The sequence below is a fragment of the Rattus norvegicus genome, chromosome 8, assembly GCF_036323735.1.
Source record: "Rattus norvegicus strain BN/NHsdMcwi chromosome 8, GRCr8, whole genome shotgun sequence".
Taxonomy (NCBI): domain Eukaryota; kingdom Metazoa; phylum Chordata; class Mammalia; order Rodentia; family Muridae; genus Rattus; species Rattus norvegicus.
Window position 1 is genome coordinate 106,106,347 of NC_086026.1, and position 15,155 is coordinate 106,121,501.

A 15,155-nucleotide genomic window follows, 5' to 3' on the forward strand; every position below is an offset into this window, starting at 1 on the left:
GTTTCACAAGGTATTGCCAGGAAGTGTCCATAGGTTATAGAAGTATGTTAGCAAGTGCAGGAAGGATCTTCCTGTGGTTTGCCTTGCTCACTTCTGGTGCCAGTTTTGAATGCGTGCTGGTTTCTAAGGTCCCTACAGGCAGGCCCCTGTGCACCGTGAGAAAGCAATCAGAGATTATGGTGTTATCTCTGAGCTGGGCCATTGGTCCCCACAGCTACATGATGATGCTTAGCAAGGCTCATAAAACAACTGAAGAGTCTGGAATGGCGGGTGAACAAACAGAAAGCTAAAAGACAGATGCTGCTGGTGGCTGGGGCCTCACGGACAGGCCACATGGCCATGGCTGTTATCTTTGGTAATGGAACTCTCTATCAGATACTTTTTAAAAGTGAAAAGGTAGCATCTGATAGCAAAGAAGATACACATACCCCGAGAGTTTATGAAAGGTGTGTATGTATTGGGAGAACCACTCAAAAACAAGATAGTGCATTGAACAGTAGAGAGATCGGTGTGTGGTGGCACACACCTGCAGTTCTAGCTCTCTCTCACTAGACTGAGGGTTTGAGGCCAGCCAGAACTACATAGTGAGATTTTGTGTCAAAAAAAAGGAAGTAGAGAAAGAAAGGAACAAAGGAAGAAAGGAAGGGGGAAGGAAAGGAAGAAGGGGAAGAGGGAGGGAAAGGGAGGGAGGGAGGAAGGTGAAACAGAAAAACCTACAAAAGCAGGGTTAGGAAAACAAAAGACTATTTTACAAATCCCTAGACTCATTTTTACTGCGTTTGACAACAATCTAACTTTACTCACTATTCATTTCATTAGGCCACTGTTAATTTAGAGGAATCACCACATCCTGACAACAGAAATGAATTCATGCCAACACCTACTAGAGAGCAACCTGGTGTAGGGAACGGACGTGAGCCTTGTCAACAAGCCTGCTGAAACCTGGTGTTGCTAAAGAGCCTCTCAGCTGCTCCTTCCTTAAGAACAACAACCTCTAATGAAACGAAGCAATGAAACACTAAGCAAAGTACGTAGCCTAGTACCTGGGAAGCAGCAAACATTCAATAACACTGCTTCACTTCCCCATATGTAATTTTTTTTTTTTTTTGGTTCTTTTTTTTCGGAGCTGGGGACCGAACCGAGGGCCTTGCGCTTCCTAGGCAAGCGCTCTACCACTGAGCTAAATCCCCAACCCCCCCCCATATGTAATTTTATGAGCAAATTTTATATAAATAAGACTGTCCAAATATACAGGTTCAAAACGATTCAGGACCTTTATATAACATTCCTCTGCAAGTATTAACTTTTTGAAAAGTCAACATTCTTAGCATAAGCAACTGATCAAACAGGTAAAGTATACAGGAATCCACTGAATTTTTCTAAGATTCACTTTCTTTAACCTCAAAATAAAATTATGGGGCTAACATATATATGTGTTCTTCTCTTGAAGAAGACCTACGTTCAGTTCCCAGAATCCATGCAGGGTAGCTCACGACCACCTCCATCTCCCCTAGCTTCTATGGGTACTTGCACTCACATGTACAGGATTACAGAGAAATCCTTAAAATTGCCCAGAAGACATAAAAGGAGGGCTGGGGAGACAATGCAGTAGGCACAGGCACTTGCTGCTAATCGTGACGACACAGTAGACCTGGAAGAAGAGAATCAACTCCTACAAGTTGTCCTCTACACACACCTCCCCACACAATCAATACATTTATACACAAACTAATAAGGAGAACTGAAAACAGGGGGGCTGGAGGGATGGCTCAGTGGTTAAGAGCACTGACTGCTCTTCCAGAGGTCCTGAGTTCAAATCCCAGCAACAACATGGTGGCTCACAACCATCTGTAATGAGATCTGATGACCTCTTCTGGTGTGTCTGAGGACAGCTACAGTGTACTTACATATAATAAATAAATCTTAAAATAAAAAAAGAAATTGAAAACAGAAAATTTGATATTATTTAGTTTAATGTATTCTTAAAATGTTACTAAATCTGATTTTGGATATAGTATTCAATCAAAAGTTAAATTGAGTCTCACAATGTCTAACACTATCAGATTCATTTGTACAAATGGAAAATTTTGATATCTCAAATACATGCTATACTGCCTATTGAAAATCAAGTTATTACAGAGAAGACTAATTCCTACTGCCCATCATTGAAAAAAAATCAATATACATATTCCCAGACATTTTAAAATAAAATTTATCTATTAATTTATAGGGAAAAAAACCACTGTTCCAAGAGTTTAAAAGTATACATTAGGGGCTGAGTTGTAGCTCGGTGATAGGAAACTTAATTAGCATTTGTGATGTCCCAGGCTTGATCCTTGGGCATCATAAAAATAGATTAAAGGGATGGATGGATGGACAGACGGACAGATAGATGGATGACAGACAATAAAGATATGTATTACTCAACAATTTGCTTTTATTCACTCAATAATACATCTTGGGGTCATTCTAATATAGATGTATTTTATTCTGTTTCACTGCTTTAGAATATATTTATGGACAAACCACTCTAATCACTTTCCTGTTAATAGAAGTTCAGTCGTGTCTTTTAAACAAACAAACAAACAAACAAACAAGGTCAACACAAAATATCTTTGCCTGTAGGATGATATGGCAGAAGTAAAAACATTAAAAAAAATCTAAATTATAATAGAGACTACCAAAATGGTTTTATAATATAAAATCACAATGAAAGTACAAACAGTATCTGTTTTCTTAAGTATTTATTAAGTACTGAAATATGCAAGGTTTCCTTTTTTTTTAGGTGTTGAGGTATTTACACTTTTATTTCTCTGATTCATTTCTGTTCAATATCACCAGCATTTTCATATATTTACTCGGTAATTTATTTTCTTCTGTGGAGTGCCTCTCCATATATTTTTCTATTGGCCTCTTTAATTTAAAGAATCCCAGACATGGTGGTGCACACCTGTAATCCCAGCACACTCAGGGACTGCAGAAGTCAAGTGTATCATCACAAATACAAGGTCAGCCTGGGCTACATAGTAAGAGCTCACATTTAAAATAACACACAGCAACCAGGCAGTGGTGGTGGTAACCATACCTTTAATCCCAGCACTTGGGAGGCAGAGACAGGTGGATATCTGAGTTCGAGGCCAGCCTGGTCCACAGACTGAGCTCCAGGGCAGTCAGAGCTACCCAGAGAAACCCTCCCTCTAAAAACATATATGTGTGCATGCATGCGTAGAAGCGTAGATACATACATACATACATACATACATACATACATACATGGCCTACAGCTTGGCTACAGATACAGTTTGATGGTAGAGTGCAAACAAGACCCCGAATTTTCTCCCCAGTACCACACATCCACACTCACACTCATACCCTATACATACACATGGTAAACAGGGCTATTTACTGTGGCAATGTTTGTTACTGCAAAGACAAGAGACAACTTATAGGTGACTGGTGACCTAAAGTGCAATACATTTAGATGAGATGAGAAATTATACAAATGTGAACATATTAGTTTTAAGTGAGGATGGGAAAAATCTTTAAGTTCTATTTAAAAAGATGCAGAACACTATTTACCTTCTATTTCTCTGGAGTGGAGAATCTACAATCCACAAGTATATATGCCTGATCTACCTCTAAAAAGATACAAACAGCTGGTGGACCGTCCACTCGATGATTGTGAAGTCTGGGTATCAGAACTTTGTAAGTACACAGATGGACTGCGGAGTCTGACACAAATGAGGAAACGTCTAGATGAGTCTCCACAGAGCTCACAGCACTGCGCATCCTAATCTCCGCACGAAGTTCTTAGCAGGGCAGAGACGCATGTGACACTTGGGTTCCTTAGTCTTCACACACACATGACCAGGACAAGAGTGCTGTGTTTTCCCTTCCAGTTCTAAAACTTTCTAACTCTCTACACAGACAGTGAGTGAAAAATACTGCTCAGTGTAGATTTGAGAGTAAAGCATTGGATTGGTATGCCCTAACCGACACTCAAATATGTATTACATACTACTGAGTTAACCACTAGCCATAGACAATGTTTAGGATTCAAACAACCTTAATAAATACAAAACAGGTCTATTAGACAAATTCAAGTGTTAAAGCGAAGGCCTCTTATCTTAAAACAAATGGTACACTTCATAAAGCAGCTATGAAGCAACTAGAGGGGTATTTGTTGAAAGACACCTCCAAATCCTCATGTTTATAGTAAAGAAGCAGGGGCGCCTTAGTCTGCACAGTCTGTAATTAATATCACTATTAGAAACCAACTTTCTTTTTATTTTTGGATTGGGGGTGGCAATCAAGACTCTGTTTCTCTGTGTAATCCTAGCTGTACTAGAACTTAATTGTAGACCAGGCTGGCCATGAACTCAGACATCTGCCAGCCTCTGCCTCCCAAGTGCTGGGATTAAAGGCCTATGTAACCCTGGCTCATATTTGATATAACCTTATAATGGGCTATTTGGGGGTAGAGGGAGAGGTCAGTCAGTAAGGTGGTTACCTCAAACATGAGGACCTGAGTTTAATCCCCAGAACCCAGGCAAAAATGCTGGGTATGAAGGGTCATGCATGCAATCCAGCACAGAGATGGTAGAGACAAAGGGATCCGTGGAGTTTGTTGGCTGGCTAGTCTAGAACACTTAGTAGGTCTCCAAGCCATAGAGAGGTGAACAGTGTTCCTGAGGACAACGTCTGAGATTATCCTCTGGCATACATGCATGTGTACCTGCTCGTGCACACGTGTCATAAAAGTTTAACATACAGAAAATGTTCCTTATTTAACAACAATACGTGACTATACAACAAACTTTGTTACCAGTTCTTAAAAGGGCATATAATATATTGGGCAAAACATACAATCTGATATTATCGGTAATTTCACAAAGCGCATTAACAAGGAAATAGGATTCGGGTTTACAATTAAAGGATTAAAATGATGGTTTTATTCTACCTACACTACTTCCACAGTCACTTCAGGACTGTTCAGAGTTCTCAGTTATAAAACACTCTATGAGCTCCCTGAGGATGAATCCTGTCCTCCACAGAGCAAATGACCAGCTGAATGCTCTGTGAACGTTGCAAAGATTCCTTTCCCCCTGTTTCTACCCATCTCAAAGATGGATTCTTCCTCCATCCTCAATAACTTGTCTCATTTCAAATTTCCGACAATAATGAAGCATTAGCTCAAGTAAACCTTTTTAAATCCCTCTACTAAGTATTCATCACTTCATTTAAAAAATCTGATAATAATAAATTATTAGCATGAATAATCCCTTTTAAATCTCTTCCTCTCAACTCTTGGGTAGTTAATAAAATGTCTTGATTTAAATCTTATTACCGAAACACTTAAACCTGCCATGTCAAATAAAACACTTCTGGGTAAAGTATGAGTTTAATATTTTCTTTTCCAAGCTTCAGGACCAATTAGTAACAAAACTCATGAACATAGTCAGGCAACAATTAATATTCTAATTAATAAGCCAGCATTTAAAAAAAGTAATCCTTTCCTAAGAAGGCAACGTTGGCCTCAGTTCAAAGCTAAGATTAGTGGACATTATAATGTTCCAAGAAGAAGAATGAAGAGCTTCCTAAGAGATCAGTAAGTTTGCCTTAGTAAAGCGAACGCTGCTAATCTGTTCAGCAATGTGGGAATCCTTTCTTATCCAGATACCCAGTACTCGGAAGTATCCTCAGTAAAACACTGAGACATAGGGTATTTTCTAAAGACATGCCCTGATCTACTGAGACTGTTAAACAAACAAACACCACCATCACCAACAAATAATAAAAACAAGAATGAATTCTAAAATTAATATAACAGGGGACCTACAAATGATTTTTATAATAAGAAAATGGTCATAAATCATGATTTGTTTTTAAGCATCAAAACCATATGGCTAGAAAACTGAGGGTAAATTTGGCTCAGAGAAGACGTGGATCACAAGGAGCAAGCTTTGGAAGGATATGTGGCTCTCTGACATAAAAAGGGGAGGGGGACACAATCTCAGGCAGAGGAAACAGCAGGAGCGAAGCGTCTGGTGACAAAGCACTAGTCCACTCTGAAGATGAGAAAGATGAAAACCACCGCAAGCTCAAGGGCAACTGAGCTGCTCCAGTCACAGGGACATTGCCTAACAAAGAATAAAGCAGAACGCAGGCTTGCACACCAGGAAATGCAAGTGCACGCTGGACAGGAGCATCAGATAAGGCTTATCTCCTACTTCACTGCTTCCTAAGAGATGGCCCATGGCTGACCCAGATTTTTTTAGGGGACTGGGGGTGGAGGCACTGACTACACCAGGTCCCTAAGCCTAACCTAACTCCTTTGTCAAACAACCCTAAGTCATGCTTGGTCTGAGAATATCAAAATCCTAAGTGAGCTCTTGGGTCACATTATTGTCTCACAGATCTCACTGAACAATCTATCAAACACTTCACCCAAATCTTCCCAACCTGGTACCTTTATAATAAGGCAGTGTAGACCCTTTCAAAATGTTTACAATTGACTTCGTTAGACAAGGGCAAACTGAACAAAATGGTAGCCAAGAAGGAGGTCACATCCAGCCTGAAGATACACATGAAGAAGAAAGTCTGAAACTTTTCATCTGAGTATAGGGGTGATGGGGGTATACACACAGACTACCTTTAGGTATGCTACTTACACCAAAGTAGTTCACACCAAAAACACTCCTAATGTTGTTTACTAAAGGCTCAGATGACAATTCTAAGCTATCTATCAACTATGCATCTTGAATACAGGTAAGGAGGTGAGGTAGGATGTCCTAAGAAACGGCATTGATCAGTCTGCAGCCCAAAATACTAGATTTCCTTAAATTGGTTGTGTGAAAATAGCCATAAGATGTTCATGTGCGCGCGCTCTCTCTCTCTCTCTCTCTCTCTCTCTCTCTCTCTCTCTCTCTCTCTGTGTGTGTGTGTGTGTACTGACTGTGTGCACATGTGCATGCCCATGGGTATGGGTGCCTAATACCAACACCTGATGTTTTGATCTCTCCCCCCCACCCCCTCCACCTTTATTATTTGAGACAAGGTTTCTCTATGAACCAGAAGCTCTACTCAACCAGGCTGGCCCAGTCACTGAGTTCCAGGGATCCGCCTATCCACATTCTCCCCTAGTGCTGGGGTTAAAGGAATGTGTTGGACTGCACCTCCCCCACCCATGCCTTTTTACACCAGTTCTGGTGATCTGAAGGCAGGTCCTCATGCCTGCTTAGCAGGCACTTTACCAGCTGAGCCATCTCCCCACCCTGCAGTTCTCTGATCTGTCACCTTGATACTATATATACCTTGTGAAATCCATGGGACACGAACACACTAGAAACGAAACACTGAAGAAGGGTGTGACCATTATCTACCTCTAGAACTTCAGCAATATACACACCAATCTATCCCCACTTTTCTCAGGGAGGATTTGGACTATCCTACCCAAGAACGTCTGCTCCTCTCAGGTGGACTGTTCAGCTGCCTGTGGATCTCTAACTGCAGATGGAGGCCCCCAAAGAGCAGTTCTGAATTTGATGGCACATCTCCAGGCACACCTACGGGCAACTATCAAGTTCTCCCCAGGGTATCTCAGTGTGGTAAAAAGGAATGGTGACGTCAGCATCCCCCCGAACTGCCATCAGTCCATTTCTGTGACTTCAGCACCTGCTAATGTTTCTGACACTTCTCAGCCCTCACGTTACAAAGCCCACGTGTCAGTTTCAGGAAACAGAAGAGCATCTCCTTACAAGGATCCCAGGGCTCAGCCAGCCTTGATTACACCAGCTAAAAGAAGGGCCGAGAAATTGGTGGAGGTGGTGGTGGGGTGGGTATTCTCAATTTATAGATGCTTCCTTGTCAGTCAGTCACATGACCTGAGCTGTAAGATGAGCAACCAGAAAATAAACTGTCTAGGGTGGAAACAAGTGTAATACTTTAGCCCTGGTTAAACTAAAAATATTTCCAGGAAATTAATGGTTGATTTCTGGGCAGCGGGACTGCCTAAACCACAGAAACCAAGTTGTGTTTTTTTTAATCTGCAGACCCAAATTTCACTTGGAGTGATATTTTGACCAAACGGTTCACAGACCCTTTGCTATGGATCCAGTCCAAAGCAGAAGCTAAGGAACTAGAAACAGCTCAACCCTAGATCTCTACTCCAACAGTGCACGATGTCATCCCACAACACAATCCACGTCTACAAATCAGCAGGGCTTCAACAGTGTCCAGTATCAATTCACAGATAAACATAAAGTAGTAAAAATCTGGAAAACCAGATTAGTAGGGGGGAGAAATTTTAGTTCATTTGGCTTCCCAAACATTATGTACATGCAAATATTAAGTGTAAGAAAGCTAAATTGTGAAGTTTACACCCTAAGAAAGTAACTTAAGAGACTGGGAACAGACTCACGAAACATCTATTGCTCTGGTGTGATTTCTCAGGTTTTAATACTTAAAAATGTCTGAATTCCAAGGACGACATCAGGGAATTTAAAAGTAACATTTAACATGCTGGCTCCTGGGGTTTTAATAAAATTCCAAATCCTTGAAGGGGGGGGAGGTAACATCAAGAACCGAAGTGGGGGAATCCAAAAGAAGCTAATAGGATCCATATTTAAGAAGGAAGGTTTATATTCTGTTGAATAAAGAGCAGTATCAGCCATTCGAACACGATAGAATTTTCAACATATAAAATATCTGTTACTGTCAGGGATTATTTGGTAGACTGATTCCATTCTGAGGATAAAATAATCTGAATTGAAAAAAAAGTTTTTAACAAAAGTTAACAATAAACTCTACAGATTCGCGTGCCATACAGCGAAAAGGGGTGGTCGTCTAAATGAGTTGGGGGGGGGGGATAAATCTAATATCAAACGATCATTTTAAAGACTTAAGGATAGGAATGACAATCAAAGCGGCCTGTCTCTGAGTAAGATTCTGTACTCATCAGTATGGCTCTCACAAGAGTAACAAATGCACGCGAAAGAATTAAGTGGGTTAAGTGAGGACTGGATGACTGTGTTTTGAGACCTGCTCACAGGAAGCCACTACATCCTGCCCGAAGTCCCCGTCAGTCACGCCGTCTCTCGATTCAAGTCCCCGCCGCAGCAAGGTGGGGCGGGCACAGGTGTCCGGCCCGAGCCTCTCGGGAGCCCCGCTCGCCCGCGCGTCCCGCCGGGCCTCGCCCACCCGAGCTCCCGCCGCCCGCACCCGCATCCCCCTGAGCCAGCCTCAACTTTACACGGGCTGAGGAGCCCCAGGGAGCTCACACCCCCTCCTCAGCCCGCCGCCCGGCCGGGCCCGGCCCCGCCCCGCCCCAGCCGGCCTCCCTCCTCCTGCCGCGCCTCCCTTGTAATTACCACGGGGCTCCCACCTCGGGCCGCTCCCGTCCTCCGCGGCCGCCCGCAGGCCTGCGTCGGAGGGAGGCCGGAAACTCCGCGCGCCCCCGGCCGCGCCCCGGGCTCCCGCGTCCAGGCCGCGCTCCAGGCAGCGCCCCTCACGCCGGTGCGCGCGTGCAGGTCCCCACCCCGCTCGCACCGAGGGGAGCCCCGACCCGCGCCGGGCAGCCGGTCGACGCGGCGCCTCCCCCAACACACCCCCATCCAGTCCCACCAGTCCCGGGCGGCCGCCAGTGCCGCCACCCCCGCGCGTGCCGGCCGCCCACCCTCCGCCGCGCCGCCCCGGGGTCCCCTCAGCCCCGGCCCCGCTTACAGATCCTGCCGCGCAGGCTCTGCAGCACTCGGACCTCACGACTGTCCTCGTCTCCCGTCTCGGGTTCTGCGGTGCCCGGGACGGCCGGCGCCTCGGTTAAAGCCGCCGCAGCAGGCGCTGCCGCCGCCATGGTGCCGCCCGGCCCCTACCGCAGCCCTACCGCCTGCGTAGCCCGTCAAGGCGGAGCCGGAGCGAGGCCCAGGCCGGATCGAGCCTCGCTCTAGCCCCGCCTCGGCCTCGGGCTGGCTCGCCACGCCCCTCGCGCTGTGCCCGCCCTGCATCCGCCTCGCCCAACCTCCCCGCGACCGGTCTCTGGCTCTCCTCCCTGGGCAAGTCGAGAAAGCCACTCTGAAACCCCCACGGGAGGAAAACCTGGCCCTACTGTGATTCCCCAGAACCCTGGGTATTGAACGTTCCCCACAGACGGACCTTCAGGTTCCCTAATGCTCAAGGAAAATAGGAGTCCCCAGTCAGAACGACTCCAGGTTCAAAGGAAAGTTTGGCATTTTGGCAAACACTAAGAGATGTATTAGACTCTTCCAACAGTGTCTAGATGCTCCCTCACGTGGGGACAAACCACTCCCGCAACCTTTGCTCTGGGAACATTGCTTCGCAAAAGTTGGGTCAAGAAAAGGACCACAGACACTGTCCAATCCTGTCTGAGATCCAGAGGAATTCTGAACTTATCACCAGTTGTGTATTTCAGAATTAGAACGGTGCTGACCTGTTTCCCACTCCCAGAAGTAGGCTTTTTAGAAAGTAGATTGGCCCTGGGAAGTTTGTAAATCTTCAACTAGTTGTTGCCACTATCTTAAGGGAACTATTTACAGTGAGTAAACTGTGTGAATAATACCCTGGTATGTGATGAGAGGGCTGATTTCCTGGTCCTGAGGTTAACTGCACTGCCCTAAGAAGGAAGAAACTGATTCAGTAGAGCGGGGTTGTTCTTTGCCAGGTACCTACTGGAGTCGACCTGTCAAGCAATGTTTTTTAAGGGTCAGACATATAGGGATGGCCTTGGGGCAAAAGACAGTGCAAAAGGTGCCCGAATCTTGAACGCCTGGGTCTGGAAGGGCGCACAGATAGAGGCAAGGTGTGAAAACAGGGAGTAAAGAAGAGACTTCCTGGGAAAGAACCCTTCCTGGGACGAGTGAACCAAGACAAGCAAGCCCACGCACCTTTTATGCAAAGGCCAGTCAGACAGTGACCTAAGCTTGCTAGGTGTCCTAGGCTACAGAACAATACTTCTAATCCAGCTTGTGATGTATGATGATGATGATGCCCCTCTTCCTGTACGATGCAGCCTTAGAGAGAGTGAGCATACCTCCTCTTGCAGGCATTTTGTGGTGTTTCAAGCAATAAGTCCAATTTATTTCCCTTTCTTCCCAAATCAAAGCTCACGTCATGGGCGGGAGACTGGCTTTTTCTATTTTAAAACTTTGAATGCTTTATTGGTATGTCTTACTTACACACTGTCATGGTGTGATGCTGTTTTCACACACATGTATAATGTATGTACCGTATTCACCTGGTCAATACCCTCTTCATCACCTCCCACTTCCTCTGCATTCTTCCCTTCTTCCCAGCTTTCTTCCACTGGAAAATCATGGATGATTGTTGGGAGTTGGTTCTCCTCCCACCGTGGGTTTCCTAGGGATTAACTCAGCTGTCTGGTTTGGTATTAAGAACCTTTAATCACTGAGTCATCACACCAGTAAGACTTTTTTTTTTTTAAGTTTAACAAGTTTTTGAGAGTTGTTTCCAGAAGCATAGGCGAGAGATTAATTTCAGGAGCATAGGAAACTTATCAATGACTGCACCACTGAAGAAAATGTCTCTTCCAGCAACCATTAACTGCCCCAAATTCTTGTAAGTCCCTCCCCATCCTACAACGGGATGATGGCCCAGTCTTGCACAGATCTTGTGCAGCACAGACAACCACAGCTGCTATCAGGTAAAGAGTATAACAGCTCAAGAGATGGCTGAGGGGTTTAGAGCACTTACACTTCTTACAGAGGAGGTCCCAGCACCCAAGTAGTGGCTCACAATGATGTGTAACTCTAGTTCCAGGGACACTAAGCACCCAAATGGTATACATACATGCATGTAAACAAACACTCAGACACGTAAGAGTAGAAATATCTTTGTAAAAAGAATGTGACGGCCATGTCATCTCATGTCATACCAAGAAAATTCCACAACACGCCACTTCTTTTTTTTTTGTTGTTCTTTTTTTTTCCGGAGCTGGGACCGAACCCAGGGCCTTGCGCTTCCTAGGTAAGCGCTCTACCACTGAGCTAAATCCCCAGCCCTGTGAATTCCCTCTTAAGGAGCAGGCTTCCATTACAGTCAGGAAGTCGTTGGTAACCCCCATAGCAGACTTCCCACTGGTGCATCAGTAGGTACCCTTTGCCTGCAAGTAGGGACGTCAGCTGAGTAAGACTACTGGTGACAATCCTCTACCAGCAGGCTGCATAGCACCTTCTGGCACTATGAGGGGTGAGCTGGCTGGGGTTTGGGGAGAGCTTCCCTCTGTGTCATCTTGATTTCTGTATGTCCTGTGGCCTCTTCAGCACATGTCTCTTCAGCTTCACAAGTCTAGTTCTGGTGGGCAACCAAACACAGCGGTGGTTGCCTATATCGTTCGGGAACTTGATGGACCTGTCTGAGCAATGACAGCTCCTAGGGAGATGGCCCACTCCCAGCATGGGGTTTGCATTTGATGACCTATGGCTTCTCAGAGCAAGTTTTATCTACTTAGACATTTTTATTTAATTCAATATTTTAATTATCATATCAAGTATCTGGTTTGCTTGTGGCTTTTTCGTAATCCTTACTTTCTGTTGGCTCTTCCCTCCTCCACTCTCCCTCATCTAGAGACTAATTTTCCTATCCCTTCTCTTCACAGTGCCTCCGGTTGTCACATCCCTGTGATGGACAGAACCTCTTTTCCTCTCTCTCCTCCTTTCTATTCCATCATGGCACTTCTTTAAAGACAAAAACAAGGCCTCATCTGAAGAATGTCCATAGTTCAAATTTTTTTCCAAGACATGACGTTTTAGATCATATATGGAACCTGATCCTTTTACAGCTGTGACATTTGAGAGTGACGTTCAAACTTTGTAAAAGGACTTTCTCCCCCTTGGGGTTGGAGAGATGGCTTTGTGGTTAAACTGGCTCTTCCTGAGTTCAATTCCTAGCACCCACATGGCTGCTCTTAGCTATCTATGATAGGATTGATGCCCTCTGCTGATGTACAGACACATACATGCAAAGTACCCACATACATATGATACATAATAAATAAATCTTTAAAAATGTACTCTCTGATAACTTCACGCACACACACATACACACTCACATGCACACACACATACATACATATACACACACATATATACACACACACTCACACATACATTCACACACACACTCGCACACATATACACACATGCACACACACATACACATAAACACACACACTCACACACACATGCACACACACACTCACACACATGCACAGACACATATACACACACTCACTCATACACACATGCACACACACACACTCTCACACACACATATACACACACTCACACACTCACACACTCACACACATGCACACACATATACACACACTCACACACACATGCACACACACACTCATACACACACACACACTCACTCACTCACTGTATTTTGATCCTATTCACCCCCTTATCCCTCTCCCACTCCTACTAAGACTCTTCCTTTTCCCCCCAAAAGTCCTCATCCTTGTGTGTGTGTAGAGGGAGAATTGTCTTCGACTGTGTATGTATTTGTGCACACGCACAAGTGCCCAGGCATACCACAGAGTCTAATTAGGGCTGTGGATCAAGGCTTATTTATTAGAGCAATTTAGCAGTGGCTGCACTCCTGAAGAAAATGATCCCCCTTACCCCAGCAGCCATTCATTAACTGCCTATATAGCTCCTCAGAGAGGGGAGGGTGCTTGTGAGCCCCTCCCCCATCGGTGCTGGAATGTTGACCTGGTTATTCTTGTGTAGGTAAGCACAGCTGCTTGGAGTTCACGAGCACAAAGGCCATGTCACATCCAGAGGCAGCATTTCATAGCTCTCCTTCCCATCCTCGGGCTCTTACGGTCTTCCTGCCCATCCTCCTTGATGTTCTCTGGACCTCAGAGATGGTTGGTATGGATGCCTCATCTGGGGCTGAACATTCCTCAGTCCCAGATAGGGAGGCTTCCGACTAATGTCTAAGAGCAGCACTAACCTATGGGTTTAAACATCTATGTGTGCTTCTCTGATGCAGAATGGAAACATTACACGGATTCTTCCTTCTCGGAAGGATTATCATTAGTACTAAATAATTGTTGAGATCTTGTCTGTGACGTATCTAGCAGGATTAGTTCAGTAAATGCCATGTCCTGCTCTTGATGTGAACGCTTGTAATAAGTCTCCCACCTCTCTTGTTCCCGTTCTGTGCCCATTAGTCTTAATCTAAAGCAAAAACCTAGGAAGCTTGTTTGGTTTATGGAAAACAAAGTTAAACAACAACAACAACAACAACAACAACAACAACAACAACAGTAATAAAAACCCAATGAATGGCTTCATTGTATCAGTCACCAAGCATGCATACAGTGCAAGGTCATGAAGCCTGTTAAAGATGACTAATGAACCAATTACACATTCCTCGGCCACGCATTCAGGGTTTAGATTGGACCCAGCCTACCTCGAACCCTTCTTACCTCAGTTGCTTTGAGCCACTTTCCCCAACAACTTGTGTGCCACCCTGTGGTTGCTGGGAATTAAACTCAGGACCTCTGGAAGAGCACTCAGTGACCTTAACCACTGAGCCATCTCACCAGCCCTCCACAACTTGCTAAGAATGGCTTCCTAAGCCAAGCATGGAGACACATGCTTTTAATCCCAGCACTTAGGAGGTTGTTGCAGGTCAATGTCTGTGAGTTTGAGGCCAGCCTGGTGTATATATCAACTTCATTCCAGCCAGGGCTACCCTGTCTCAATAAAAAGAAAAAGGAAAAAATAAACAAAAGCCTAGCTGAGGGTTGCCTCATCTTCCTCTCCCTTCTCTTCTGGGCAGTAGTTCTCACGTGAGCCATTGTATAGTACTGACTACCTTCTGCTTGATATTATAGGAAACCCTCCCAGCACAAGGAGAGAGTAACGGAGGGGTGGTTGACTAGGGGTTTTATCTCCTGCACTCAATGTTCTTAACCGATCTCAGTGTGTTCACCGCATGAATGAGTGATGCATTAACTCACTTCCTCTGTTCTGCAGACTTAGAGCTTCCCTATTTTGAATTTTCTCACTTGTAATTTGTTATCATAGCTGTCCAAATGGCAGGCGTCTGACTTGAAAACCTTAGTGACATCCTCCAGTTAGACATCCAAAGCTAGCTTTTTTTTTTTT

The 15,155-nt window shown here is 44.6% G+C and overlaps 1 protein-coding gene across 5 annotated transcripts in view; it reads right to left on the reverse strand.

Annotated features, from left to right (window-relative positions):
* Window positions 1–9,939, reverse strand: part of Rasa2 (RAS p21 protein activator 2) — a 119,489-nt gene extending 109,550 nt beyond the window's left edge. For 2 of the 5 annotated variants that reach the window (XR_010053933.1, XM_063264952.1), the window contains exon 1: window positions 9,721–9,938. Coding sequence is in view for 3 of the 5 variants with exons in the window: in XM_063264952.1 (XP_063121022.1) it covers window positions 9,721–9,850 (130 nt within the window). In the remaining 2 variants the exon portion in view is untranslated. Of the gene's footprint in view, window positions 1–9,720 lie in introns of all 5 variants that reach the window. The other 3 variants (XM_039080892.2, NM_001105724.1, XM_063264951.1) reach the window with 3 other exon arrangements.
* Between the last annotated feature and the right edge of the window lie 5,216 nt (window positions 9,940–15,155).